Genomic DNA, 27,869 nt, shown 5'->3' on the forward strand with positions numbered 1-27,869 from the left:
AGCCCAAACGTATTATAATAAAGTTGAATCAATACCCCTCTGACAAATGTAACATCATTAGCTTCACTAAAGTAGCATATCTGTTCCAAAGCTATTGCACTACATCACATTTCACATTAAAGGTGTTTATGATGTTGTGTTCTGGCTGCTTCCTTTTACAACTGTGCTGTAATCTGTGCAACTAGTGGTTAATTTTAGTTTCGGTGGATGTTTGTTAGGTTGCGTAGGTTGCGGTTTATCGATTCATAAGCCAAGGTAGTGATTTAGATGCTGCCTTCCTGGACTCCTCATAACCTCCAAATTCCTAGACTCAATGTTGTATAATAATGCATAAACACAATAAATCAAACTGCATGTGCAATACCATATGTGAGAGCCAGAAAAAGTACTCTGAAGTGGGAAAAACAACTCATGGCTATTCTGATAATCTCTGACAACCTCAAATTAGGCAGTTCTTGGGTATAAATTTAGTGTTTAGAGAAGTTGCTTCCAAGTGACAGGTTATAAAATCATAACCCATTTTGTGGCCTACTTTTATAGAAATCAGAATCAGTTTGTAGCCTACACGGACCAGGAACACCAGTTCAGAACAGGAAAGATAGACACGGACATAGCCTACAGTTAAAAATAAAGACAACAAAGATGACATATAACTAGGCTATAAAACAAGCATAAACATAACTATTATGTATGTAGAGTCTTTTAACCAGACCTACATTAGGCCAGTGCGGTGCAACAAAGGGAGAACTGGCTCGGACGTGTGTTCTGGGCTTCCAATAATGTCCATACTTTAAAAAAATGTCAGTGCGGTGACCCATTTATTTAATGATGGTGCATGCTCACCATAGCACAGGTATATTTCAGTTTGTCCATTTTATTTCAGATAAGTTTTGTTCTGCTTTCCAACTAAACACTAATAAAACAATAGTAAAAAACTGTTTGCTTTCCCCTTTGCCACACACCTGTGTACCTCTGGCTGTTGATTACCTCTATGCTTTCCAGGAACAATGCTCCACCCAGTGATCAAACACAAAACTGCATATATATTCATGTCACCAACATAAACAAACAAAAAACACAGTTTAATTATGGCTCCAACAATGTTCTAAATACATACACTGTCCATATGCACGTTAAACTGTTAATGTAAACTGTAAACAAGAATACAATAGTGCAAAGAGTGCTGGAATAAATAATGAATGGCCATGTATTAGATAGATAGATAGATAGATAGATAGATAGATAGATAGATAGATAGATAGATAGATAGATAGATAGATAGATAGATAGATAGATAGATAGAAAAAGAAAACAAATGCTTACAGTGAAGCCAGGGATCAGGGTTTGTGACCATGGGACAAATAGCACTATCACCAGAAGCATCAGGTCTTATGGGAAATGTGGTTTGAATTTTGAGAAGCACTATCACCAGCAATGATAGATTAGAGTACTTGTTACAGCAGCTTAGAGCAAAAAAGACAAAGATAAAAAGAAAAATATACAACATACAATACTTCAGATAATAATAATAATAAGGAAATAAACCTATACAATACGTATCAACAATATACTATTATTTTGTTGTTGATTTTGGAACACTAATTGGCATTTTGTCTGTCGGTAATTCTGATATTTCAGACAGCACCTGAAGGCAGCATTAGTATGGTGGGAGAGGCTGGTTTGTTGACTGACTTGGGGCTTCGGCTGCGCACGCAGTAGCTACCACTGATAAATTAGCTAGCTTGTCAGAGTTAAAGGCATTCAGTAATAGCTAGATGTCAATAATGTAACTATTGCTGTAGCCACAGTTTCTGGCTCAAGAAGATGATTGCCTGCAGACGAATTCCGTGTTATCGGACCAATTTGTAACCTAGCACGACGTGGTTTTAGCTAGCATTAGCTTATGTTATTAGATTGACAAGATAAGTTACACGTCTAAAGTTCCTCCTGAGTGCGATGGGTAACGCTAGGCTGACCAGAGGTAGTTTATGTAGCAGGTTAGCCAGCTGAGTGTGACATGGAAATAAGAATATTTCCAGATGGATTTCTGCCATAAAATAAATTGCTTATTTTGGCCTGTAGTCTGAGTACTGGTTTTAAAGAACTGAAGCAGCAGTGTCTGTCCGTAGCTGTCAAACTCTCGCTCGTCCTGGCTGCAGCGCTGGCCTAGGAAGCTAGCAGCAAGCTAGCTAGCTGCACGCCTGGCTCATCTACCAAAGTAAGTGTTTACACTTATTAATAATTCGTTGATATCTTATGTCTGGTTTATTTAAGGGCACAAACATAAACCTCTAACATCAGTTGGTTAAGTTGCTAAAATACATTTGCATAACGTTACTTGCTTGTTTGTATGGTAGCTAACTCATACAGAGGCAACGTTAGCTAGGTCTGTAAGGCTCCTAGCATTAAGTTAATCTATTGAAGCTGACTGCAGCACGCAAGATCACGGCCTTGATAAGTTTGCTCTGCAGCTAAGTTTCAGATATTTGACTGGATATGTAGAGTTTAACTGTCAGTTTGGGATTTGCAATTTTACATAGCAACCTTTTAAGTGAGCACTGAATTTCCCATAACAACAAACAGCGTCCAGAAACTATTGCATGTTCCAACATTATTCAGTCTTGTAATTGCCCAGGACTAAAATGCACTATATATATATTTTGTGGTCATGAAAGTCAAAATAATGTGCATTGTGGAGCTTCATTAGAGACATATTGTGTAAAAAGTTAAGAGAATACCAAACACGCTACACCGTCATAGATGCTATATCCTTTTTTTTCAATTTCTGTAGGAAATTTCATTATATCAAATAGACAGCTGAATATTTAAGTGTAACTCTAATTCGTTACAGTATAAGTGCTGAATCGATTAGACCATTAAAGGAGTAACGTTAGTCGATTGGCAGAACATTTACAGACAACAATTTTTTGATGGTCAATTAATAGTTTAAATCACTTAACTACAATGCTGACTTTTCAGTATTTCCAGTTCCTCAAATGCAGGGATTTGCTGCGTTTCTCTGTTTTATTTTGTTGTGAATTCAAGCTCTCTTTTTTGGATTGTTGCACTGTCCTTGGGCTCCTTGGGATTTAGGGAAATTGTGATGGGTATTTGTCACTGTTTTTCTGATATTTTATAGACCACCATTAAGGCTGAATCAAGTAAATAATCGATCATGAAAATAATCATATTTATCACCCATGGCTTTTTTTTGCTTAAGTTGTTTTACAACTTTGAATCAAGATGGATGCAATTTTAAAATGAAAAAAATCCACAAATTGATCTAAATTTAGCCTAGTATGAACATTAAACACAGCATAATTAATGTTTTGAGTTTCACCACCCTTTTAAGTCAACATTTGGAGGCACCTTTGGCAGCGATTATAGCCGCAGCTTTGCTCAGCTGGACACTGCAGTTTGTTTTTGTTTTACCAGTCTGTCATAAGGGTGTAACTGATCAAGTACCTGGACAACAATTGTTTTACAAAGTTTCTTACATCACAGCCATAGAAACATGTACTCCTTCAGAGTTGCCATAGACCTGTTGGGGTCATTTTTGCACAAGTACTCAATTTTTGAGTTCTCCCTCTCTTGATTTGTACTTTTCAGTAACATTGTCACAGAATGGTTGTGAATGTTCCTTTTTCTAATTGATGTAGTTTTTACTTTCACATGCATAAGTATTTTCTTTTCTTTGTGGAAAAAAGAGTAGGTAAATTGCCTCCAGTGTGATTCAGTGGTGTATAACCTCCTTCCTGAGGCAAAATAGCCTCGGGAAGGCCTTGTTTTGGTGGAACGTGTACGTTCAAAGGTTATTTTAGTCGTGCAATAGAAACTCAGATTTGACAGATAGTTTAGCTAGCTGTCTGGATTTACCCTGCAGAGATCGGAGGAGCATTTAACTATAGTCCTCAAAAATCGACCTAAGTTAAGAATGCCAAGGCAAAGAAAGCGGAAGGTGAGGGATATCTGGCCGAAAATGAGGGACATCTGGCTGATCCTCTGGTGGCACCGGAACAATCCTGTAAATGAAACGTCGTCAATATAGACTAATTTAAACCAAAGTAATTGATGAAAAATATTTATAAATTTTAAACTAGATAAGCTCGTTAAAAAATGTGATGCAAAAAAAATCTCAGTACTCCATTTACAATGAAACATCTTTGTATTTCATAAATCACTGAGAGTCACCCTATGTTTGAATTAGATTTACAGAGTTTTTTGCCAGACAATGGTTCCTCTGCCCTGCAGCTTTATGTAATGCTGGAATTTTAAGTTTATGCAACAATTGAGATCATGTAACCTAGCTAATCACGATGATAAATGCATCACACTTTGCTAGAAAAACAAAAGATGCCATTATTCTTTTGCTGCTGATATGTTGAATTCATCTGATTGAAGGTCGGGTGTTGTTGATGGCCTCCCTGCCAGCCATGGATACTGTGACTGACACATGCCCTGCGGTGCACCAAAATGGGACCGCCCATCGGGAATCTCCAGACACAAGGCCAGCCGCTGCTGTTATGAAGCTTCATTTCTACCACAGCAGCCAAGGAGCGGCCGAGTGCAGCTTCCTCAGCTACCCACCTGGGGACTATGTGGCTGAGGAGCTTTGTATAGATGCAGCCAAGGCATGCAGTGAGTAGCCATGCATGCCTGCAAAATACAGCCCCATTCATTTGTTTTTGCTGTAACCTAGGCCATAGGTCACTGAGATAAGGTCATCAAGAGGCTATAGTCAAACCCATCAGCTAAACAATTGTTTGTTTGTTCAATAGTCAATAAACTGAATAAAATACTTGAGGCAAAAAAAGTATGATGCAACTAATACACAGAGCAGGGGGAGGCTAGACTAACCTGCATGTTGTTGGAATCGCATGTTGTGTTTGATGATAAACAACTGACATTTTAGACAATCTCTATTGACCTTTTGGTCACCTGTGTTGGTGCTAGAAACAGAGTTTTCTAGTGTTTGTCCTAAAGCAAAATCTATTATGTAATTTCCCCTTAATTTACACTTTCTACATTTATATAAATAAACGAAGAACATTGATTTGGATAAAGCTAGTAACATACAGTAAAGCTAACCTGTACTGTCTTAAAGAACATAATTCAATCATGATCAAATAATTGAATGGAGTGCAAGTTTACAGAACATAATGTAGTTTCTCATTCTTTGTCTGCTTTAGGTATATCACCTCTGTACTGCAACCTTTTTGCTCTCTTTCGAGAGCGAGACCGCTTGTGGTTTTCACCCAACCACATCTTCCAGCTTGACGAACTGGCTTCTGAAGATGTGTTCTTCAGAATAAGGTAGCATACATTATGTTGCGTCTGTTTGCCTCTTAAGTATGTCTTCCAGATTGAAATTTTAAAATCCTCGTGACTTAATGCATTTTCTTTCCAACCGTTTACAACAGGTACTACTTCCCTGGCTGGTACAGTGGTGGGGCATCCCGAGCATATCGATTTGGGGTCGCCAAGGGGTCAGAAAGCCCTGTCCTTGATGACTTTGTAATGTCTTACCTCTTTTCTCAGGTGAGCACTTCAGCATACAGCCACCCTCTTAATTACATAAACTGGTTTAAAATTAGTTCTTTATATATGGATCAGTTTAAAATTGTAGTCCGTAAGATTTGAGTTAGGTTGTTTCTAGCAGTATCTAGCTGATTTAGGAAAATAATCTTAATTGTGTTTTTTTTTTTTTAGTTTTTTTTTACCAATATTGCGATTTGAAAAGCGATATTTTCTTTATCTGCTGTATTATTTAATAAAGACAAAAATAAATCATTGTATTGTATGACCAACACAATATTGGATAGATTATTCCTCTAGGCCAGGCCTGTATGTTATCATATTGATGAAATTAGGTGATATTTATTTATAAACTACTTCAATCACAGTGACTGATTTGTTAAATGTCCAGCCTTGTAAACCTGTCATTATTACCATGATAACATAAAGCACTGACAAATAAGCCTGGTGTAAACATTAATATCAAAGTCAGTAACAAATCACACAAACTAAAGTGCAGATTGCAGAAATGCACTTTTTAAACACTGTCTGTGAACTTTACTGAACAGTTTTTAAATATGTGTATGTGCACATTGAGTATGGCACTGCCAGCCGTAGTGATCCTACGGCTTGATCACGTCAGTTGTAGCAGCGGAAAAACGCCTTTTTTTCAGCTCCGTCATGTTGTATCGCTTATCCAGTGTATTTGTCAAAGCTGTGAGCCCAGGCTTGGTCACTGTACTGAGGTGCATCATATCATCATTTCATATTTATCTTTGAACTCAAAGTTGAACTTGTCTTCTTTCTCTGTCTGTTGGTCTGCTATTGTGAGTCAGCAAGAATGAAATATAGGCGCCCGATTAACATACCGTTTCCTTGCATCTTTCCTCGTAGAAAGTTACCAATTTCCGAGTACAATGGAACGCAGCATAATCGGCAGTGACAAGCTCCACCTGGGCAGACGGGGAGACCAACCCGTGCTGACTGACGTAAAAAGCGTCACTAACTGTGCGATGCATTTTAATTTTAGGAAGGGAAAGTCGCCACATCGACACTGAGATTCTACTACTTGGCAAAGCAATTAACAATTAACTAGATGGGAATCGTATGGACTACAACATTAACAATAAAATTCAAAAGCAGCAGCCCAGTATTTTACATTAGGCATCAGAAAACAAGCAGCTCATATCCTTACAAGTGCAGGGACATCACTTTGTTAGATTGCTAGTTAGGTCAAATCTTCAAATTTTAGTTTTTTTTCAAAAGCATTGACCAAGGATCCTAATAAAGATAAGGTAACAAACTATGAAAACCTCATGTTTGTCCATGGATGTCTTTGGTGAGAAGGTGCTTAAAAACAAGGCTGCACATGCAAGCATGTGGCACAAACAAGAGAGCTGACATGTTTAGCATGTACAGTTATAGCCCTCATGTGAGAGTGAACTCAGGTAACTCTTTGGGAGCAATTTTGCAACAAAAATACGCACTTCAGTGTGCACAAAACCTGAATGAGAGAACAAAATTAAATTCCCACTCACTGTTTTTTGTTTGTGCTTCAAGGCTTTTTCGAGCTTGACAGATCACAGCAGGCTCAGAGCGGAGCTATTGTCCAAAGTTAGTGGGGTTAGTTGGGGCCCGTTATGCATTTTTGCCTCAGGGCAACCAAACAGCTTAATCGGGCTATGGGTGCCACATTGGTTCACAGTACTACTACTTTAGTGGGACATTTGAGTGGAGTACATTTTCAATGTTGCCGTCTCTCTGCTGTTTTCCTTTTTGACCAGAAACGAGTTGTAATCACAGTCAAGTCAAAGTATTTTTCCACTCAGCATTAGTTATACAGTAAGAGAAATGTGCATTAGAGACTTTATCAGATGGATCATCAGAGCTCTGCATTCCCTCAGCCAAGAAATGACATGTATAAACCACATTGCATTAGAAACAATGTGTGTAGTATAGGTGAGTCCAGGTATCTTGAGCCAGTATGGAGCTGAACCCTGAGTTAACTGAAGGATTATGTGGAATGCCTGTGGAAATCTGCTCTTGTGGCTCGGGACAAGCCTGATTAGAAAGGGAGAAGGGAAACACTACTGCAGGGGTCATTTTGAGGGTGTAGCGCATTGTGTCTTTGCAGCTATTAAGCCATTACACATGCTTGCATTCACTCTGGACAGATGATGTGTTTTGCTCTGTGAAGGATATGTTGAATTCCTCACATTCTAATCTAGAGCTATTATGACTTGCAAAGGAAAGTTTGTTTCTGCATTCACCAGTTGGAGGTTAAATAATAGAACAACAAATGCAAATCCAAAGCCAGGAGAATGCAAGTACAATGATAAATGATAGAATTTTACTCTGTGTGTGTGTGCGCGCAGTGGAGGAATGACTTTGTCAATGGCTTAGTGAAGATCCCCAACTCCCATGAGACTCAGGAAGAGTGCCTCGGTATGGCTGTACTCGATATGACAAGAACAGCCAAGGAGAGACAGATATCACCGCTGGACATCTACCACACAATAAGGTACTATTGAAAAACAAAGACTGCTTTTGATCTGACACCTGCTCAGATATCAATAAAATTCCTTTACAAAATAAGCCAAACTTCTTGAACATATTGGTGTCATACAGCTGTACAAGAACTTTAAAATAGTCTGAAATTAGCAAAGTTATGCTTCAAAGCAGGAAAAATCTGTCAGAGAATAAGTAAACAAAACTAAGAATCTGACGAGCACATTCAATGACAAATTTTGGAGAAATGTTTTGATTCTCTGTGATACAACCATTTTCTTTTATTACAGTACTTTTAAGCTAAAAAAAATTTAGATTTGGTGATCAAATCCTAGACTTGCGTAGTGTTAGTCGAAGCCTAAAGTTATTTTTATTTGACACGAAAATATTGCGTGTGCAATGTCTTGTTGAATGTTTCAGACAACACCTTATTATGAGCACAAGACAGCATTAAAATGATAAGGACTACATTTTTCATTAATAAATAACTCTATATAAAGATATACAGAATTTTATTTAAATAGGATTTATGCTGATACATAAAAAAAAAAAAAAAAGAATTTCTCTCATGCTTACTTTTAGCTACAAGTCCTTCTTGCCAAAGGACATGAGAGCTCGGATCCAGGACTGCAACTTCTTGACACGCAAACGAATCCGATTTCGCTTTAAGCGCTTCATCCAGCAGTTCAGTCAGTGTCGGACCACAGCGCGCGACCTCAAGCTCAAGTACCTCATCAGCATGGAGTCCCTGGAGAAGTCCTTCTACACGGAGACATTCCAGGTCAGGGAACTGTCCAGCGGACAGCTCATTATCCTGGTGGCAGCGGACAGTGGCATCCAGTGGTGTCGAGAGAAACTGAAAGATTCTGACCAGGTTGGTATCATGAGTGCTGTCCGTAAGCGTTGTTCTTTTATGTGATATGTTGGACATGCAGCTGACTTTTAAATGAGTGGAGGCCTTCCCAGATCACCAACGTAAAAGGTAACAAATGGATGTCACTGCACAGGTGACCTCAAGACACTAAAATGTCAGCCAAAACAATATGAAATTAAAAACATGATACAAAAGCAAATAGCAAAGTAAGAGCTAAAGGGAGGTGGAGACAATAAAGAGAAATACAGAATTGTGTGACCAAGTTTTGGCAGTATTTCAGAATAAATAATTTATTTGATATAGCACCTTTTTACAGACAGTCACAAAGTGCTTCACTCAATGAACAAGCAAAAACAAATACAATACCAATGAAGGTAAAGATTAAAATAATAAAACCCCCAAATTACAAACATGAGACAAAAGCGAGTTGAAACAAGTGTGTCTTCAGCTGCTTTTTAAGGGCGTCAACCAGGACTGCAGAACGGAAGTTAATAGGAAGGGCGTTCCACAGAGTCGGAGCTAACCCTTCAAAGGAACGGTCACCTTTAGTTTTCGAACAAGTGTGTGTGGGACCACCAGTAATCCCTGGCTAGAAGACCTGAGTGACTTGTTAGTAGTGCATGGATGGAGCAGGTCAGAGATATAAACGGGTGCCTGTCCATGCAATGATTTATATATAAGAACAAGAACTTTAAATTGGATCCTGAACTTGATCGGAAGCCAATGTAACAAGGATAAAACAGGAGTGATGTGCAACATCCTGCTGGACCTGGTCAACAGCCTTGCAGCAGAGTTCTGGACCAGTTGTAGTCCTGGGACGACTTGCAGAGACAGGTGAAAACGGAGTTGCAGTAATCAAGCTGGGATGATGTATAACCATGAATGATCATCTCAAGTTCTGATTGCGAAACAACGGCTCTTTTGAGCAGTACAGACACTTTGTCTCTTCCGGATTAAAAGAAACCTTCAGATGGATGTCATCAGCATAGAAATGATACCAGATATTTTCAAATTTCCTAATTATATGGCCTAGGGGAAGCATGTATACAACGTAAATCAAATCAGACCTAACACAGAGCCCTGATGCACCCCACAAGAAAGGGCAGCACTTTCAGAGAAATAGGGACAAAGTGACACAGAAAAACTTCTATCTGAAAGCTAAGAGGAGAACCAGTCCAGATACCAACCCAGTTGGGTACTGCCCACAGTATCGAAAGCTGCGCTAAGGTCCAGCGGCACCAAAACGGAACATTTCCTGCATTCAAAGACATCATTAACTCATTGGACGCTCTAAGAAGAGCGGTTTCTGTAGAGTGTTTCTGATAGAAGCCAGATTGAAATTTGTCTAGAATGTTGTGCGTGGCCAAGACAGCAGAGAGCTGTTTGGCATCAACTTGTTCTAAAATTTTGGAAATAAAAGGTATCTTGGAAATAGGCCTATAGTTTGCGGGAGTTGATGGATCCAGATTGGTTTTCTTCAATAGTGGCTGAACAACTGCATGTTTAAAATATGATGGGACACAACCAGTTTGCAGAGAGCTGTTGATTATAGAGAGCACACAAGAAAAATAGGAAGTCACTGCAGTCCTTATTTGAAAACACTGGCACTTCAGGAGGAGGAGGAGCATTGACAATGTTGTTGATGGTGTCAAAAAGGATTTTGGGGTTACACTTGCTGGAAGAAATAAGGTTAGAAAAGTAAGATGTCCTCGCCTCCTTAACCATATTATAATATTCAGATAATATTTCTTTGTTATAGATCCTGTGAACATGAAGCTTGATGGCTTTCCACTGTCTCATTTTAATTGGAGCCACTTTATCCAAAACTGATGAGCACTATGGGCCCTATCTTGCACTCAGCGCAATTGCCTTTGTACACCGACGCATGTATCATTCCTATTTTGCACCCGACGCACAGCGGACTTTTCCCTCCACAGACGCACGTCGGTAAATTAGGGAATGTATTTGCGCTCCCGGGGGCGGTTCAGCGAAAAGAGGAGGCGTGTTCCGGCGCAAACGTTACTTAGTGCTATTCTGCAGTTTCAGAAAAAACCATTCCTCCCGACCAGGAAAAACCTGGTCTAAAGTCAGTGGCGCTAGTCTAAAGTCAGTAGCGCGTTATTCAGATGCTATTTTAGGGACGCATGCTTGGCCATAATGTAGCGTGTGCACAACGCGTATACACTTCTCTCATCTAAATGGATGCAGCAGTTCCCATTTTTGCAAACCATACATAATTACAAAAGGAAAATATTACTGAAAATGCGCTTCAGGTGTTTGGATAGGTCAGGAGTCACTTTACAGTACAGTCCTCAAAAAGTCGCAGCATTCTTTGTGGCTTGTTGTGTTTTATAGCACATTTCCATGAATCATGGATGTGTTGATGACATAAATGAGGAAATATTAGAGGACTTAAGGAGATCTGGTCCGGGAGTAATGCGCGATGCGCTCCTGATGGAGCGGGTGGACGGAGATGGTGTGGGGGGGAAGAGGAAGAGGCACAACAGGTGCAGGTGGTGCGTTTGGAGGCCCACGCTCCATGGCTGCAGCAATCTTCTCCAGACTTGAGGAGATGCGCCCGAGGGGCCGCAGCAACATCGCCCCCCGGCCAAGACGGGCATTTATTACTTTGCCGCATCTCGCATCGGCAGCTCCCGCGCGCGGCGCCAGGCAAATCCGCCGTCATAATAGCAATCCGCCATGGTACAAGCGCCCTGCTCTTAAAGGGAATGTGAGATGACGCTCTGATTGGTTTATTGCACGTTACGCCCAAACCACACCTAGCTACTTCAGACCAACCCATTTTAGATTTGCGTCGGGCGCAAGAGTCATTTATCCCGCCGGTAAAATAGCAACAGCGCCCGAGATCCGCCCACAAAGCTACTTGCATTTTGCGTTTCATACTTGCGTTTCAGATCGTTAAAATAGGGCCCTATGTGTTGAAGGAGTGGACCAGACAATTAATGTCAGCATGAGAAGACAACCCTGCACTAGTCAAAAGCTACAGAAAACCTTTCAGCTGAGAAGTGATTTAAGATGCGAGAACAGCTTATACGTTTACTGGGCCGTAAATCTAAATTAAAAGAAAAAATGAAAATGCAGTCATGGTCAGTAACATGCAGCTCCCCAGAGCAAATAGAGTCAAGATTAAGACCAAGTGTAAAAACAAGGTCCAAAGTATGACCCCTAACATGTGTAGGAGCAGACACATGTTAGGAGTTTTTCTTAATGTCATGGAGTGACATTAAGAAAAACTGCAACAAAATCTGCAACAAAGGTGCAAGATATGTCATTGATGTGAATATTAAAATCACCAACCATAACCACTTTTTCCCAATATTGGAGGACAAAAGATCACTGAATTCAGACATAAAAGATTTATTTATTTTGATTAGGACAATGCACATTAATCAACATTTCTGTAAATGCGCCAGTGTTAGCCAGTCAGCTAATTTTCAACTGTAGTCCTAGTTGCATGCTGAACTGTTTGAACCAGGGGGCCGGTAAATTAAAACACAATAAAACGGATTTGAACTACCAACTTTGGTCACCTGTAGTTCAAATGATGAAAAGTGGGGAAAAAAAAAAAGTACACAGGCTATCTAAATTGTAATTCAGGAATAGGTTATCCAATTCAACTGTATGTTTATCTTAGTGTGTATTTAAAAGCGTTGTGGCAATACAGACAATACTTGTTAGTAGGCAGAACTTTGCTTTGCTTTTGTGTAAACAAATAACATACAGTAAAGAATGTGGGCTCCAACTAAACTGACGCACCAGATGGTTGGTTATACTGAACCATCTGAGAAGCCATCATTGGAAACTCTTTGGGAAAGGGCAGGCACTTTCAAAAAAATACCTGACAGGTGATTGGATAAACAATCTGTCTATCCATTTGCCATTGTTGTTTTGAACAAACGTTCGTGGTAGTCACACACACCTAAACCACGGCCGTAGCTGCCAGTACCTCCTCACTGGACGCTGATTGGTTCAGTTCACTGCTGTCCAGATGCAAACGTATAACTTGAAGCCTGGCAAGATGGATTTTTGTGTGATAGGTGATCTTGTGATTCTCGCATGATATCGTTATATAGCGAGAATCCAGCTGCCGTTCAAGGTAAGGCTTCATGGTGCATTCAGGTGCTGCTTGTTAACTTATGGTGCATTCAGGGGCCCCTGGTAAAATCATGGTGCGTTCAGGTGCACCTCGTAAAATCATGGTGCGTTCAGGTGCACCTCGTAATGATGTTGTTTTACACAAAAAGAATGATCCCAGTCACTTTCACACACAGGCATAAACCTTTTTAATTAAACACTGGTGTTGGATTGTTACTTTGTATCTCCTGATACCCAAACCTCAGGTATTGGTATCATGACTTAAAAAAGTCGGATTAGTGCATCCCTAATATAACTACAAAAATTGTTTGTTATGCTGTTCATCCAGGAGCTGCAGACCTTGTGTGACTTCCCTGATGTCACCGACATCAGCATCAAACGGGCCAGCAGGGAGGGTGCTACAGAGAGTCGGGTGGTCACCATCAACAAACAAGATGGCAAGAATCTGGTAATTTCTCTTTAGTCTGTTGTAAACAGGTAAAGACACGTTTTGACCACAGCCAGTTTCAGTGACCATAGTTTGCTATCTCAGAAAGGGCTGTAAAAGTAGAAAAAACGCAGCAGTCGTAGGCAGAGATTTAGAAGCATTTGGTTTGCTACCTGCTTTCAATGTAACAAGAAATATAACCTGGAGAATGGTGGAAGTTTAAACATCATGTCTAAAAGTGTTTTTCGTACATTTTCAGGAGCTGGAGTTCTCCAGCCTATCTGAAGCCCTCTCCTTTGCATCCCTCATTGATGGCTACTTTCGGCTGACGTCAGATGCACATCACTACCTTTGTAAAGAAGTGGCTCCTCCTAGGCTTGTGGAGGCTATTGCTTCCCATTGCTATGGCCCCATCTCGTAAGTGAACAATAAGAAAGCTTAATTTTAGAACTTTTTTTTTTCATTATTTTGAACACAAACTAATCCAATAATTAACTATGGATAGGAATGACTTGTTATGCTAATTTGTGGTGCTTTCACTGCCTCATTTATCTGACAAGCTAGCAGATCTGGGCCAGGCACAAAAATAAGTGTAAATTTTCACAGGTGCAAATAATATTTATATTTTACATTATTAACACTCCTGCTCCTACTTTCCGTGTTTACAGTTTTCCTGTCTCTGTTGGCTGCAGTGAAAATTGCCACTTTATGATGCAAAATTCTTAACAGGCAGAATATTGTACATCATCTATATACAGTGCCTTGCGAAAGTATTCGGCCCCCTTGAACGTTTCGACCTTTTGCCACATTTCAGGCCTCAAACATAAAGATATAAAACTGTAATTTTTTGTGAAGAATCAACAACAAGTGGGTCCCAATTATGAAGTGGAACGAAATTCATTGGCTATTTCAAACTTTTTTAACAAATAAAAAACCTGAAAAAGTGGGCGTGCAAAATTATTCAGCCCCCTTACTTTCAGTGCAGCAAACTCTCTCCAGAAGTTCAGTGAGGATCTCTGAATGATCCAATGTTGACCTAAATGACTAATGATGATAAATAGAATCCAGCTGTGTGTAATCAAGTCTCCGTATAAATGCACCTGCTCTGTGATAGTCTCAGAGGTCCGTGTAAAGCGCAGAGAGCATCATGAAGAACAAGGAACACACCAGGCAGGTCCGAGATACTGTTGTGGAGAAGTTTAAAGCCGGATTTGGATACAAAAAGATTTCCCAAGCTTTAAACATCCCAAGGAGCACTGTGCAAGCGATAATATTGAAATGGAAGGAGTATCGGACCACTACAAATCTACGAAGACCCGGCCGTCCCTCTAAACTTTCAGCTCATACAATGAGAAGACTGATCAGAGATGCAGCCAAGAGGCCCATGATCACTCTGGATGAACTGCAGAGATCTACAGCTGAGGTGGTAGACTCTGTCCATAGGACAACAATCAGTCGTATACTGCACAAATCTGGCCTTTATGGAAGAGTGGCAAGAAGAAAGCCATTTCTTAAAGATATCCATAAAAAGTGTCGTTTAAAGTTTGCCAAAAGCCACCTGGGAGACACACCAAACATGTGGAAGAAGGTGCTGTGGTCAGATGAAACCAAAATCGAACTTTTTGGCAACAATGCAAAACGTTATGTTTGGCGTAAAAGCAACACAGCTCATCACCCTGAACACACCATCCCCACTGTCAAACATGGTGGTGGCAGCATCATGGTTTGGGCCTGCTTTTCTTCAGCAGGGACAGGGAAGATGGTTAAAATAATGGGAAGATGGATGGAGCCAAATACAGGACCATTCTGGAAGAAAACCTGATGGAGTCTGCAAAAGACCTGAGACTGGGACTGAGATTTGTCTTCCAACAAGACAATGATCCAAAACATAAAGCAAAATCTACAATGGAATGGTTCACAAATAAACATATCCAGGTGTTAGAATGGCCAAGTCAAAGTCCAGACCTGAATCCAATCGAGAATCTGTGGAAAGAACTGAAAACTGCTGTTCACAAACGCTCTCCATCCAACCTCACTGAGCTCGAGCTGTTTTGCAAGGAGGAATGGGCAAAAATGTCAGTCTCTCGATGTGCAAAACTGATAGAGACATACCCCAAGCGACTTACAGCTGTAATCGCAGCAAAAGGTGGCGCTACAAAGTATTAACTTAAGGGGGCTGAATAATTTTGCGCCCAATATTTCAGTTTTTTATTTGTTTAAAAGGTTTGAAATATCCAATAAATTTCGTTCCACTTCATGATTGTGTCCCACTTGTTGTTGATTCTTCACAAAAAATTACAGTTTTATATCTTTATGTTTGAGGCCTGAAATGTGGCAAAAGGTCGAAAAGTTCAAGGGGGCCGAATACTTTCGCAAGGCACTGTATTTCAAACTTCCTGACAAAATGTACAAGCATTCCTCAGGTGTTTGGTATTTACTGTATGACATAACCGAGCAGGTAATACTGTTTTTCTTTGCAGAGATGAAGGTCAGCCTGCTGTGACTGTTCTGCATCTTGTTTTTGTTGCAGAATGGAGTTTGCCATTAACCGGCTTCAGAGGTGTGGGAACAAGCGAGGGTTGTACATTTTGAGATGTAGCCCTAAAGACTTCAACAAGTATTTTCTGACTTTCCCTGTTGAGGTAGATAACACTCACCTGTGGTAGTAATAATTTGTACACAGTACAGTAATGCGTTTTTTAAAAAGCTACTTGTTTTACTCCCCAACCAAAAGTGTTTTCATTGTAGAATTGAATCCACCTGAATTGGTGTCTCACTCAAAATCAGACTAGGAAATTGTTGTATTGCTGTCGATTCCATGACTGAAACACAATTATATTATTTCCACCATCTGCCCTGCTCTGTGTCTGCTACTGTAGGTGTATGCTGCTGTAGAATACAAGCACTGCCAGATAACCAGGTCTGCCAGCGGGGAGTTTAACCTTAGTGGAACCAAAAGAAACTTCAGCAGCTTGCAGGAGCTTCTCAGCTGCTACCAAAAGGAAACCGTGCGCTCTGACAGCGTTCTTTTCCAATTCAGCAAGTGCTGTCCACCTAAATCCAAAGGTAAAACTAACAGACTCTGGATTTATCAAACTATAAATCTCATTCTTGAAAGTTTGGTTGTCTACAAGATTGTTTTCTTTTCTCTCCACCAACAGAAAAGTCCTGCCTCCTCGTGTGCAGGAGCAACAAGGGCTCTGAAGTGCCACTATCTCCGTCTCTACATCGACACAACATCAGTCAGATGGTGTTTCACAAGCTCAGGAAAGAAGATCTGGAATTTGTAAGCTTAGTTTGCATGTCCAGGACTTTCATATGCCTGTATTTACTCATCTGTTCAACAATTCATTACATGGAAATGTATAAGAATTCCCCATTATTGTGTTGTAGCACTAAATTACTATTCCACTATCCTATTCTGTGCATTTTACTAACGCATCCTGCTTGGATTTTGATTACGACAATCGCCTGTTAAGGGTCATTAATGGTCTTCCTTTCAGATGGAGAGTCTAGGCCAAGGGACATTTACCAAGATCTTCAAAGGGGTCCGCAAGGAGCTGGGAGATTATGGACTTGTGCACCAAACCGAAGTTGTCATGAAAGTTCTGGACGAAGCCCACAGGAACTACTCTGAGGTTTGTGGCTTTTAAAGCTGTGTAAATCGTTTTGTTTGCACGGACATATGGTTTTTACAGCCATAAATTGGTAATTGGTAAAAAAAAAAAAACGCAGAAAGTAAAATATATTGACTGTTGGAGCAAATTTAATTACAGTGCATTTAGGCTGAGAAATAACCAACTGCCAACAGTTCCAACAATTCAGGCAGTGGCTGACAATTTATTGTACTTTGGCAGGTTTCTAGCCCTTTTTCTGGATGTTCGGCAGCTTTCTTGTAGTTTTAATACAAATTCTCTCTTCTGTAATTAAAAATGAAAATGATTGTTAATTGTTGGTGGTGGTGGTGTACCTTTTTGTCTATCATGGGCACAAGTTATTTGGTTTTCTATCTTCTGTTCAGTTCAATTTTATTTATATATCACGTTTAAAAACTTGAGCAAAGTGCTTAACAAGCTCAAAAAACCCAAAATGATAATATACACAAACAATACACTGTCTTCTCTTGTCCGACAGTCTTTCTTTGAAGCTGCCAGCATGATGAGCCAGTTGTCCCATAAGCACCTGATCCTTAACTATGGTGTGTGTGTCTGCGGAGAAGAAAGTAAGTCAGTCTCTAAGACCCACTCTCAACTTGTCCTGCTATAAGCAATACTGTATGTCTTTAATTCTTCTTACAGTGAGAAGAAAAAAGAGAATGTTCTAATACCAATTTGTTAGACAGAAGTTATGAGTTTATGTCATTACCGCTTTATAATGTCTACCATTCTGCCCTATAGTCTTGACCAGAGTCTATTAGCTCGAGGCTCATAGCAGTGATTAAACCTTGGGCATGGTGGATTATTCTTAGGAGGATAACCATACCCTGCCCAAGAATCTTTCACATGCCCCACACTCTCTTTACCTCACACATTTTCTGCTGCTACTGTAGGCATCTATTTAGGCTGTCACGCTCGTGGCGGTGTTGCTTTCTGTCTTTATTATCAGAATTGGCATTGATTCTTGGAAATTTCTATATTTTTTGTAGAGGAAAAAAGAATCTCAACTTGCATTTCTGGACCTTTTTTCTTGGGTGTATTATTATTATTCTTATATACATACATACATACATACATACATACATACATACATACATACATACATACATACATACATATACAGACAGACTTTGCAAACACGTGACGACACCATGACGGACGGCAGAAGCACAAGCTAAATAGTGTATTAGACGAGCGGAAAGTTTCATTAGTTTTAAATAAATAACACTAAATAAAATGTAATAATACTATCATCTTCTTCAGACATTGTTTAAATTCACCTACCCTGGTCCCTGTCTCAATCCTGCCGGTAGCTAGCTTGCCCCGCTAGCCGTTAGCTGCTGTCCGGTGAGTGTATTCAGCCAGGCTTCTGTGATAATCATCCCAATAACAATACATGGAGTGGTGGTGGTGTGGCTATGTCTTCCAGTTACTGAAGGCTAGCTTTAGCTTGCGCTTGGAGCAGCAAGTTTATCTGCCTGTTGCCCCTCTGTCTGTCTCGTTCTTTTCAACTCTTGTGAGGCTAGTTCTTCAACTGTATACTCGGATTCGAATAAATAAGGACGACCATATAACTCAAAAGGCTCTTCCCTGTGTTGTATATCTGCTATATTCTCCATAGTTACATTACTCCAAGCTTCTTCCCTTGTAAAACAAATCTGCTCTTCACACACACTAAAAAGTTGGGACCTGAAGGTTAATTTGAGATGCAACTCAGTTACACTTCATTTTTAGAAATAAAAAAATAATTAAAATAAATTGTAAAAGTGTATAAGGGCTTAGCACAGTATGATGAAAGTATATGATGGCCATTCCCATGCTCACTTATGTCTCATAAGTTGTTCCAACCAATTCTGACTACTCGACAAGAGATGAAAATGGTAAAAAAAAAAAAATAAAATGCTGTGATTTGGTATCAAAAACTTAAAGGAACACGCAGACTTATTGGGAATTTAGCTTATTCACCGTAACCCCCAGAGTAAGACAAGTCGATACATACCCTTCTCATCTCCGAATTGTGACAAAAGTGACAAAATAACGCCAACATGTTCCTATTTACATGTTGTGATTTGTAGAGTCACAGCGTGTACAAAAAACAACTTAACATGAGACACAGCTGTCTTCTAACAGTAAACAAACTGGGAACTACATTCTCAGACAGGCTTGCTGCAAACATATCACTCCGCCCAAGTACTATATTCTTCCGCCTGAGAATATAGTTCCCGGTTTGTTTACGGTTAGAAGACAGCTGTGTCTCATGTTACGTTGTTTTTTTTGTACACGCTGTCACTCTACAAATCACAACATGTAAATAGGAACATGTTGGTGTTATTTTGTCACTTATTCGGAGCAGTAGGATTACTGGAACCATTCACCTGCATGTTCTGTGATGGGCTGATACCGCTGGATCCGTCAGACAGCCTTACAGCATGCACGGAGATGAGAAGGGTATGTATCGACTTGTCTAACTCTGGGGGTTACGGTGAATAAGCTAAATTCCCAATAAGTCTGGACGGCGAGCACTTCTGCTCAGAAAACCCTCTTATTTTCATTATACATAGGAAAGCCACACATCCTCTAAATGCCCTGTATATCTAGTTGCTGGTTGTAAAGTGTCATGGGGCTTTGATTATCCCAGAGGTCACAGTAGGTCATTTTGAACTGTGATGTCATGTTTCAAAACATGGTCTCACTACAATGACATGGCTACTTTGGGATACATTCATATAAATACACAAAATAAATACAAATTGGGTTCATTCATTATCATTCAGTTTTTATATCAACATATCAAGTTTTTCCCTCGCCAGGCCTAAATTTAAACTAAGTTATTTAGTTCCCTTCGCAAGGTATTTTAAGAGGTTAAAATTTCTGTTTTAATCTTTTAAATTACCTTTTAACGTCAGCTGGAAAAAAATAATCTTTCTCAGATATCATGGTGCAGGAGTATGTGAAGTTTGGTTCGCTGGACACCTACTTGAAGAAGAACAAGAACTCGATAAACATCCTGTGGAAGCTGGAGGTGGCTAAGCAGCTCGCCTGGGCCATGAACTTCCTGGTAGGAATCTGTCTATAGTGCCAAGTAATTTAAAGTATTGATGAATATCAATTTGTGTGCTGCTCGCATTTAATTTGGGACACAAATCGTAATACAAAACTGGAATAATTGTAAACAGAAACTGTAAGAAGAGTAATTGGGGGGGGGGGAAAGAGACTGATGAATCCCTCTATTTCTGAACCTGCAGGAAGAAAAGCATCTTGTCCACGGGAATGTCTGTGCGAAAAATGTTCTTCTGATCAGAGAGGACGACCGGCGGGCTGGGAACCCCCCCTTCATCAAACTGAGTGACCCTGGCATCAGCATCACGGTCCTGCCCAAAGAAAGTAAGTTATGTCTATACCTTGACTGTAATACGCCTCTTTAATCAGCAGGGGGCGGCTGTATAACAAGGTTATGATTGTAATGAGATGGTCCCTTCTTAAATCCATGTTGCATCGGGTTACTTAATTTTGTATTTAATTATAGAAAACTGATAAAATAAGGTAATGCCACTGGGATGCTATTAAAATAAAGAAAAGAGTTGTGTTACACAGGAACGGATTCTTTTTTCTTTTTTTTATTGCTAGCTGCAAAATGAGGCAATTAGATCATAAAATCCAACTGAATCAACTGTTTTGCCTGATATTGTTGGTGGTTTAATTGAAAATGAAGAATTTACTAACAGTGGTGGGTTAAATGTTTTTGTTTGTGATCAGTCCTGATTGAGAGGATCCCTTGGGTGTCCCCCGAGTGTGTTGAGGACCCTGCCAACCTGAGCATGGCTGCAGACAAGTGGAGCTTTGGCACCACACTGTGGGAGATCTGCAGTGGTGGGGAGAAACCTTTAGCAACACTGGACAACTCTAAGGTAGGTGGTGTGACCTAAAATATACACTGGATCAAGCCGGTATACGTTTAATAAATAATGGATACAATACTGTATATACTGTGCATATCATGGTATAATAATTTTGTCTCGCAGAAAACCCTGTTCTACGATGACCACCACCAGCTTCCTGCACCAAAGTGGACCGAACTAGCTAATCTGATTACCAGCTGCATGGACTACGAGCCCACATTCAGGCCCACATTTCGTGCCGTTATCCGTGACCTCCACAGCCTCTTCACACCAGGTTGGTGTATTCGCCCCTACTGGTGTCAGGACAGAGAATCTAGGTCACACCAGGGTAGAATTTCAAATGTCTTCAGACACACCCCCCCTGCCCAAACACATTTATTAGAGTATCTTCAGAAATAAAAAGGGAGTCGCGGCTCCTGTCTTTATTAGGTTGTCATTAGCTGCTTATTGTAATGAGGTGTAGGGATAGTGTTCAAGGAGTTCTTTAGCATTTCATCCAATCTCTGCACTAATCACCCAGAGATTGGTCCAAGACAACGATTAGCCTAGCTTGTAGATGTTGATTCACTTAATTTCTAAATTGACCATTTGGCTCTTGAGTGTACATGATTTTTGTCTTTGTGTCCCCAGACTACGAGTTGATCGTGGACAGTGACATCCTGCCAAACAGGACAGTGGGCTCCGGCTGGTCCACTGGGGGCTTTGAGATGCAGGAGCCGGCTCAGTTTGAAGAGAGACACCTCATATTCATACAACAGCTAGGGAAGGTATGAATAAGTGTGGAAACTCTGCTTTTGAGAGCAAATCAACCCATGTTAATACACTTAGACTTGTGACTCCTTTGTCTCCTCTTGCAACAAGTCTATGTTAGGGATTTGTTGTCATTACTTTTATTCTTGAATGAGGGCTACATGATTCTGGGAGAACTGAGAATAATGATTCATCACTCTGAATTGGGATTTTCTAACAGAAAAAAAGTACCTGCCTTGAAATTAAGTATTTTCAATATGGTGCTTCCATTGCTAGCTCATTTTCATCTGATATTATAGGTCTTAATACATTTTTAGCGTGCATTTCCTCAGAAGGGATTGAACCCTAAACTCAGGCAGAGTTTGTGCCATGTTGAATTTATTACGTTTTTTAAGGCAAATGTTGGTTTTCAGTTACGTTAGGTTAATCATATTCTTCATACAAGGGGTATTATGGCTATTATATCTATCTTTTGAGTGGATTATCATAGGATTAGTTTATAGTAAACAATTAACTTAGATGCTAACATTTTCTTTGTCTGTTCCTCATGTCACGTCATCTTTTGACTAGTTATGTAGCTAGCAATTTGTCAGCCATTTAGTAATTTTCAGTTTAAGTAACATAAGCCCATAAGTACACGTATCACAACTTCACTTCACGACTGGTGTGCTTTAATTTCGATGTACTTGCATTGAACTGGTCTGTACCTCGCTGTGTGTGCATTGAACTGGTCTGTACCTCGCTGTGTGTGCATTGAACTGGTCTGTACCTCGCTGTGTGTGCATTGAGTGAAATATAAAATCGAACTATGAGTAAAAAATGATTAATTTAAGTCGGTCTTCTCTTTAAGGGAAACTTTGGCAGTGTGGAGATGTGTCGATATGACCCGCTTCAGGACAACACTGGAGAGGTTGTGGCTGTGAAGAAACTCCAGCACAGCACTGCAGAGCACATACGAGACTTTGAGCGAGAAATTGAGATCCTGAAATCTCTGCAGCATGAGAACATCGTCAAGTACAAAGGCGTTTGCTACAGTGCAGGTACAGTGGACTTGTAATTAGAACCTTCATTCTTCTAATATTCCAGAGCTGAAAACTGTTTTTTGGGAGGACAATTTGAAAATTAGCTGCTCACATCCTAATCACTTTTTATCCTTACACTTACAATAAACTACATTAGCATGCCTATATACTGTATGTTTTTTTTTTTTCACCTGTTTCACTGACAAGCAAAACTTTAGTTGACCAATTTGCACCAAAACTCTGTTATAACGTCAGTGCATTTACTGTAACTATACTTACTATAAACCAACCTTATTGAACAATAAATGCAGTTAGCTTTATCTATGAGCCACTGACTGGGATTCTGAGTGTCTATCACATAAATAGAATTCATATATGAAACACCAAATCTAGTTAGTACATTCTACACAGGTCCTCACCAAATAGATATTGCTTTTGTTGTAGTATTATCAATTTGCATAACACATTATTTTTTTGGTTGTTAATGGACATCTATGAAATATAGCCATTGTATCCATCCCAACTTAATGATAAACAAGCTATAACAAACAACTATTATTTTGTTAATACTCAATATCCGCCTTATTATTGGTAAATGAGGACAGTACACTTTGAGTTGTCAATCAATCCGTGACATTTTTGTTCAAGTTCAAGCCTTTGTGGCTGCTAGGTCCTCTGGATGACACGGTTTCTTTTTGGCTTCTCACAGGAAGACGAAATCTCTGTCTCATCATGGAGTATCTGCCCTTTGGAAGTCTGCGAGATTACCTCATGAAAAACAAGGAGAGGATCGACCACAAGAAGCTTGCGCATTACATGTCACAGATTTGCAAGGTACTTCAGTTTGTTCAGTTTTGTCACAATGCTCCGAGAGCTGCTGACCTCTGTAGCTACAGATACAAAAATATGTTGTTGTTGTTTTCTCTGTGTTCACAGGGTATGGAGTACCTGTCAAGTAAGCGTTATATCCACAGAGACCTGGCAACACGAAATATCCTCGTGGAGAGTGAGCTGAGAGTGAAGATTGGAGATTTTGGCCTCACCAAAGTTCTGCCTCAGGATAAAGAGTACTACATGGTCAAAGAGCCAGGGGAGAGTCCCATATTCTGGTCAGACTCCACACTTATTTTTTTTCTTTTGTATTTTTGTTGCACCCTCCTCATGATGCTGTACAGAGTGCTTCTACTGAAGCGGTTTTACTTCTAAATCAGCTTTTTGTAAGGGTTTTCGTTGTCGCTAACACATAATTCATAAGGTTTAATCCAAGTTAGTTTGTGATAATTGTTTTGGAATCAAAATGATGCTCCTTGTCCTAGTGTTGAAGTCAACTTGTAAATTCACAACCTTCTCTAGAGGAGCAGAACAGGGACAGACAATCACACAGTGTGCTATTTTGTAGGTATGCCCCTGAGTCGTTGACTGAGAGCAAGTTCTCTGTGGCGTCAGATGTCTGGAGCTTTGGAGTGGTCCTTTATGAGCTCTTCACCCACAGCGACAAGAACTCCAGCCCTCCTGCAGTAAGTGCTAACACTCACACGCATGCACTGGCTTTTTCACTTCCTGTTCAACCTGATTTGTGGTCTCTGCTTTATTGACTAACTGAAGAAAAGGTGTGCAGATTTGCAAGACTTTCCCAGTCATTTACTGTGCAAAGATTGTTTTAATAGCAAAAACATAGGATTGACAAATGCAGCAGCTAATTCTTCAGAAGGACCTAATGATAATATGGTTCTGTTTTTAATTGTTACAATAAACAACACAAAAAACTACAGATTCAAGCAAGTGCCTCACTGTTTGCGATGTATATACTGTGTGCTTATTAGAAAATAGTCTAACTGGTGTGGTACAGTGGCCTAAAGGCTAAGATGCATACCATATAAAATGCAATGTCTGTATCCAGCCAGCCAGGTTTGATTTTTGTTGAATGTCATGCCCTTTTTTCCCCTCCCTTCCTGTCTGCCTCTCAACTTGTACTATGAATTAAAGCTTACAAATTCATTGAATAGGAATATAGTGTAACTGAGTGGAACAGCTCACTAAAGGCAAATACATGGAAGCCGCTTCTCTGTCTGATTTAGTTCCTCAAGGTGGGTACGTGACCACATTCAAATGAGTCCAGTGTGATTTGTGCATAGTGTTGACACAATTAAATGTACACGCTTTTCCACGTTACACCTGACAAAGTAGAGACTGTGACTCCCTTACTGAGGTCATACTGTAGTTTGCCAAGTTGACACTAATACAATTTTTCCTCTCCTGGTTGCTCCACGTTTCGCTTGGTGTTTGTCTCAATAATAACTTAATAGTAGTTTATTGCTCAAGTTGTTAGGACATCAATTGGTCTACATTTACCCGTATAATTTTTATTCTCTGTAAAGATCTTATTTTCTGTAAATCAAATAAATCTTTAAATCTGTTTTTTGTCCCGGCTGTCACCATTCTCCTCCAGGTTTTTATGTCCATGATGGGAAATGACAAGCAGGGACAGCTGATCGTCTATCACCTCATTGAGCTCCTCAAATCAGGCAGCAGGCTGCCTCAACCTCTGGGGTGTCCCACAGAGGTAGGAACATGTACTGCTTCTCTCTCTCTCTCTCTCTCTCTCTCTCTTTTTTTTTTTTTTTTTTTTTTTTTTTTTTTTTTTTTTTTTTTTTTTTTTTTTTTTTTTTTTTTTTTTTTTTTTTTTTTTTTTTTTTTTTTTTTTTTTTTTTTTTTTTTCTCTGTGGGGTAGGTATACATTACATTTGTTGCATTGCTTCTCCCTATGTAAAAATGGTTATCTTTAAACTGACACATAGATGTATAAACGTAATAGGCAAATCTTATGCAAACAATTAGTATTTTATGATTGGCAATGGCCAATGCGGCGCCTTGCCGGATGACTGTGTGCAAAACTTGAATCAGGTTCAACTTTTTTGCCAAATTTATTTGACTGTAAAGCAGATGCAGCTCAACCTGTTTGGCGAACATTACCATTTTGCCAGAAATTCTCAAGATTTTTAAACTATTAACGGTTGTTGGGGCAGCCCAATAGCTGAATGGTTAAGGCGCCAAATAACCACAAGGTCCACAATTCAACTCCCAACCAGGAGACCTTTGTCGCATGTCAGTACTTCTCTTTCCCCACATTCCCTGTCTCTTTCACACTGTCTTGTCAGATTTAAATGCAAAAATCTGTTATGATGTGTAATGATTTTGTTTTTTGCTCATCTCAGAAATTCATCCACAAATAATAATCTTTCTTCCTGTTCTTTCTCTCAGATACATGAGATCATGGAGGAGTGCTGGGACAACGACCCCGGCTTGCGTCCTTCTTTCAAGGAGCTCGCCCTGCGCATCGACCTGTTCAGGGACAGTAAGGAGTTTTAGACAGAAACATTACCCAAAGTGGTCCTTCTCCTGCTGAGTGCCAGTGTGTGGCAAAGCAACTTGTGACTGGAAGAGTGGTGTTTGGAAACAAGGACCAGCATAAAAAGTAAAGGTGCCTTTAGGCAAGGCACTAAACTCCCATTTCTATAGTGGAGTGGCATAGTGGCTAGCAGCAGAATGGAAATGGAGACTTTGATGCAAAGAACTGTTAAAGTGATGTTGGTAGGTGATGTTCGTTCTGTCCAAAATGCGTGCAAGAGAGTGTGCGTGCGTGCCTCCGTGAGAGAGTGTGTGTGTTGTGTCCATATAAACGGCTAGCAGGGCTAGCTCTCGCCATCCCCTTTTCCCTTCACCTGAAGAGAAATGGTCTAATAGAGCCGATTGTGTTCTATGTATATGTGTATATACCTACAGTATATTTGTGTACATATGTCCAGAATTTTTTTTATAATTTTATAAAAAAAGAAAATATGGTAAAATACTATATTTGAACTGCTACATGATGTCAGTATAAATGAAGTACATACAAAGGTGATTTTAAAAATCAGTTATTGTTTTATGTTTTCATTGTGAGTGGGGTGTGAAAATTAAAGAACAATTTAATTGGTGCCCGAGCACCGACTATGTCGGTCAGCAAAGGTCCTATTGAAATTGGAAGGCATTCCGCATATGTATCACCTCTAGACTTCAACAAAAACCTCATGGAGCCGTCTCCTAAACCCCACAGGAAGTCAGCCATATTGAATTTGCTGTGCAATGTTTGGCCATTTTTGACCATTTCCAGGGGTTGCACATGACATCCTTCTCTTACAGATTTAACAGGACTGATTTCAAAATTGTTAAGTACAATCTAAAGACCTTGGCAACATTGCAAAGATTTTGAGTTTTCAATTTATATCTGTTAAGCAAATTCTTGTTTTTGCTTTGAAACTCATTTGAGCTCATTATTATATTATTATGATTATTATACAGTATAAATAAATGTGCTATTGAAACAGCACACTGTGTACTGTGTGACACCAAAACCTAACTAAGTACATTTTATCAAGTACTGTACTCTAGTACAAGTTTGAGGTATTGAGAATTTCCACTACTTTATAGTTCTACTCCACTACATCTCAGAGGTAAATATTGTACGTTTTACTCCACTACATTATCTGACTGCTTTAGTTACTTTACAGATTACAGTTTTTCATCCCCTTTCCTGTCCAGTGAAAACCATGTATCTCCAGGTGTGTTGATTTTGAATGTTTGTGATAAACTGAGGGATGAGGTGTTCATTTGTGTTGAGAAAATTTTCATACTTCTGAAGCTAAATAAACTATTTGAAAAACCCCTGGGCGCTGTTTTTCTGACACCATGAATAGTTGACTTTTAAGAAATACGTGGTTTTCACAGGACAGCGACGCCACAAATATGATTATCTCAAACGATAGGATGCATTTCTTTATATTAACTACCCCGCAGTATATAAAGGAGTTAAATTGGCACAACTTTTAACATCTACAGCATTAAAATACAACATACACTATAAGTGCATTTTGCTGATAATACTTAAATACTTTTGCTTAACTTAGGTTGTGAATGCAGGACTTTTCCTTTCACAGGATGGTATTAGTATTTCACTTCAGTAAAGGATGTGAATACTTCCACCACTTCCAAAACCTCAAAAACAAAATACTGTTGAAATTACATGAATGGCAAAGAACAAAGACACAACAGAATGTGTCTTCT

General features: G+C 39.6%; 1 protein-coding gene across 1 annotated transcript; it reads left to right on the plus strand.

Annotated features, from left to right (window-relative positions):
- Positions 1-1,686: 1,686 nt before the first annotated feature.
- jak2b (Janus kinase 2b) lies at positions 1,687-27,470 on the plus strand. Its single transcript, XM_039803241.1, has 24 exons — positions 1,687-2,218; positions 4,402-4,638; positions 5,190-5,313; positions 5,421-5,538; positions 7,890-8,035; positions 8,605-8,896; positions 13,341-13,460; positions 13,699-13,856; positions 15,970-16,081; positions 16,319-16,505; positions 16,601-16,725; positions 16,943-17,077; positions 17,574-17,661; positions 20,026-20,153; positions 20,341-20,479; positions 20,852-21,003; positions 21,118-21,268; positions 21,625-21,761; positions 22,595-22,784; positions 23,476-23,600; positions 23,703-23,875; positions 24,166-24,283; positions 25,216-25,329; positions 26,028-27,470. The coding sequence occupies exons 2-24, from the start codon at positions 4,416-4,418 to the stop codon at positions 26,133-26,135; spliced, it is 3,363 nt and encodes a 1,120-aa protein (XP_039659175.1). The 5' UTR covers positions 1,687-2,218; positions 4,402-4,415; the 3' UTR covers positions 26,136-27,470.
- The last annotated feature ends 399 nt before the right edge of the window (positions 27,471-27,869 follow it).

Source organism: Perca fluviatilis, chromosome 6 (genome assembly GCF_010015445.1).
Source record: "Perca fluviatilis chromosome 6, GENO_Pfluv_1.0, whole genome shotgun sequence".
NCBI classification, from domain to species: domain Eukaryota; kingdom Metazoa; phylum Chordata; class Actinopteri; order Perciformes; family Percidae; genus Perca; species Perca fluviatilis.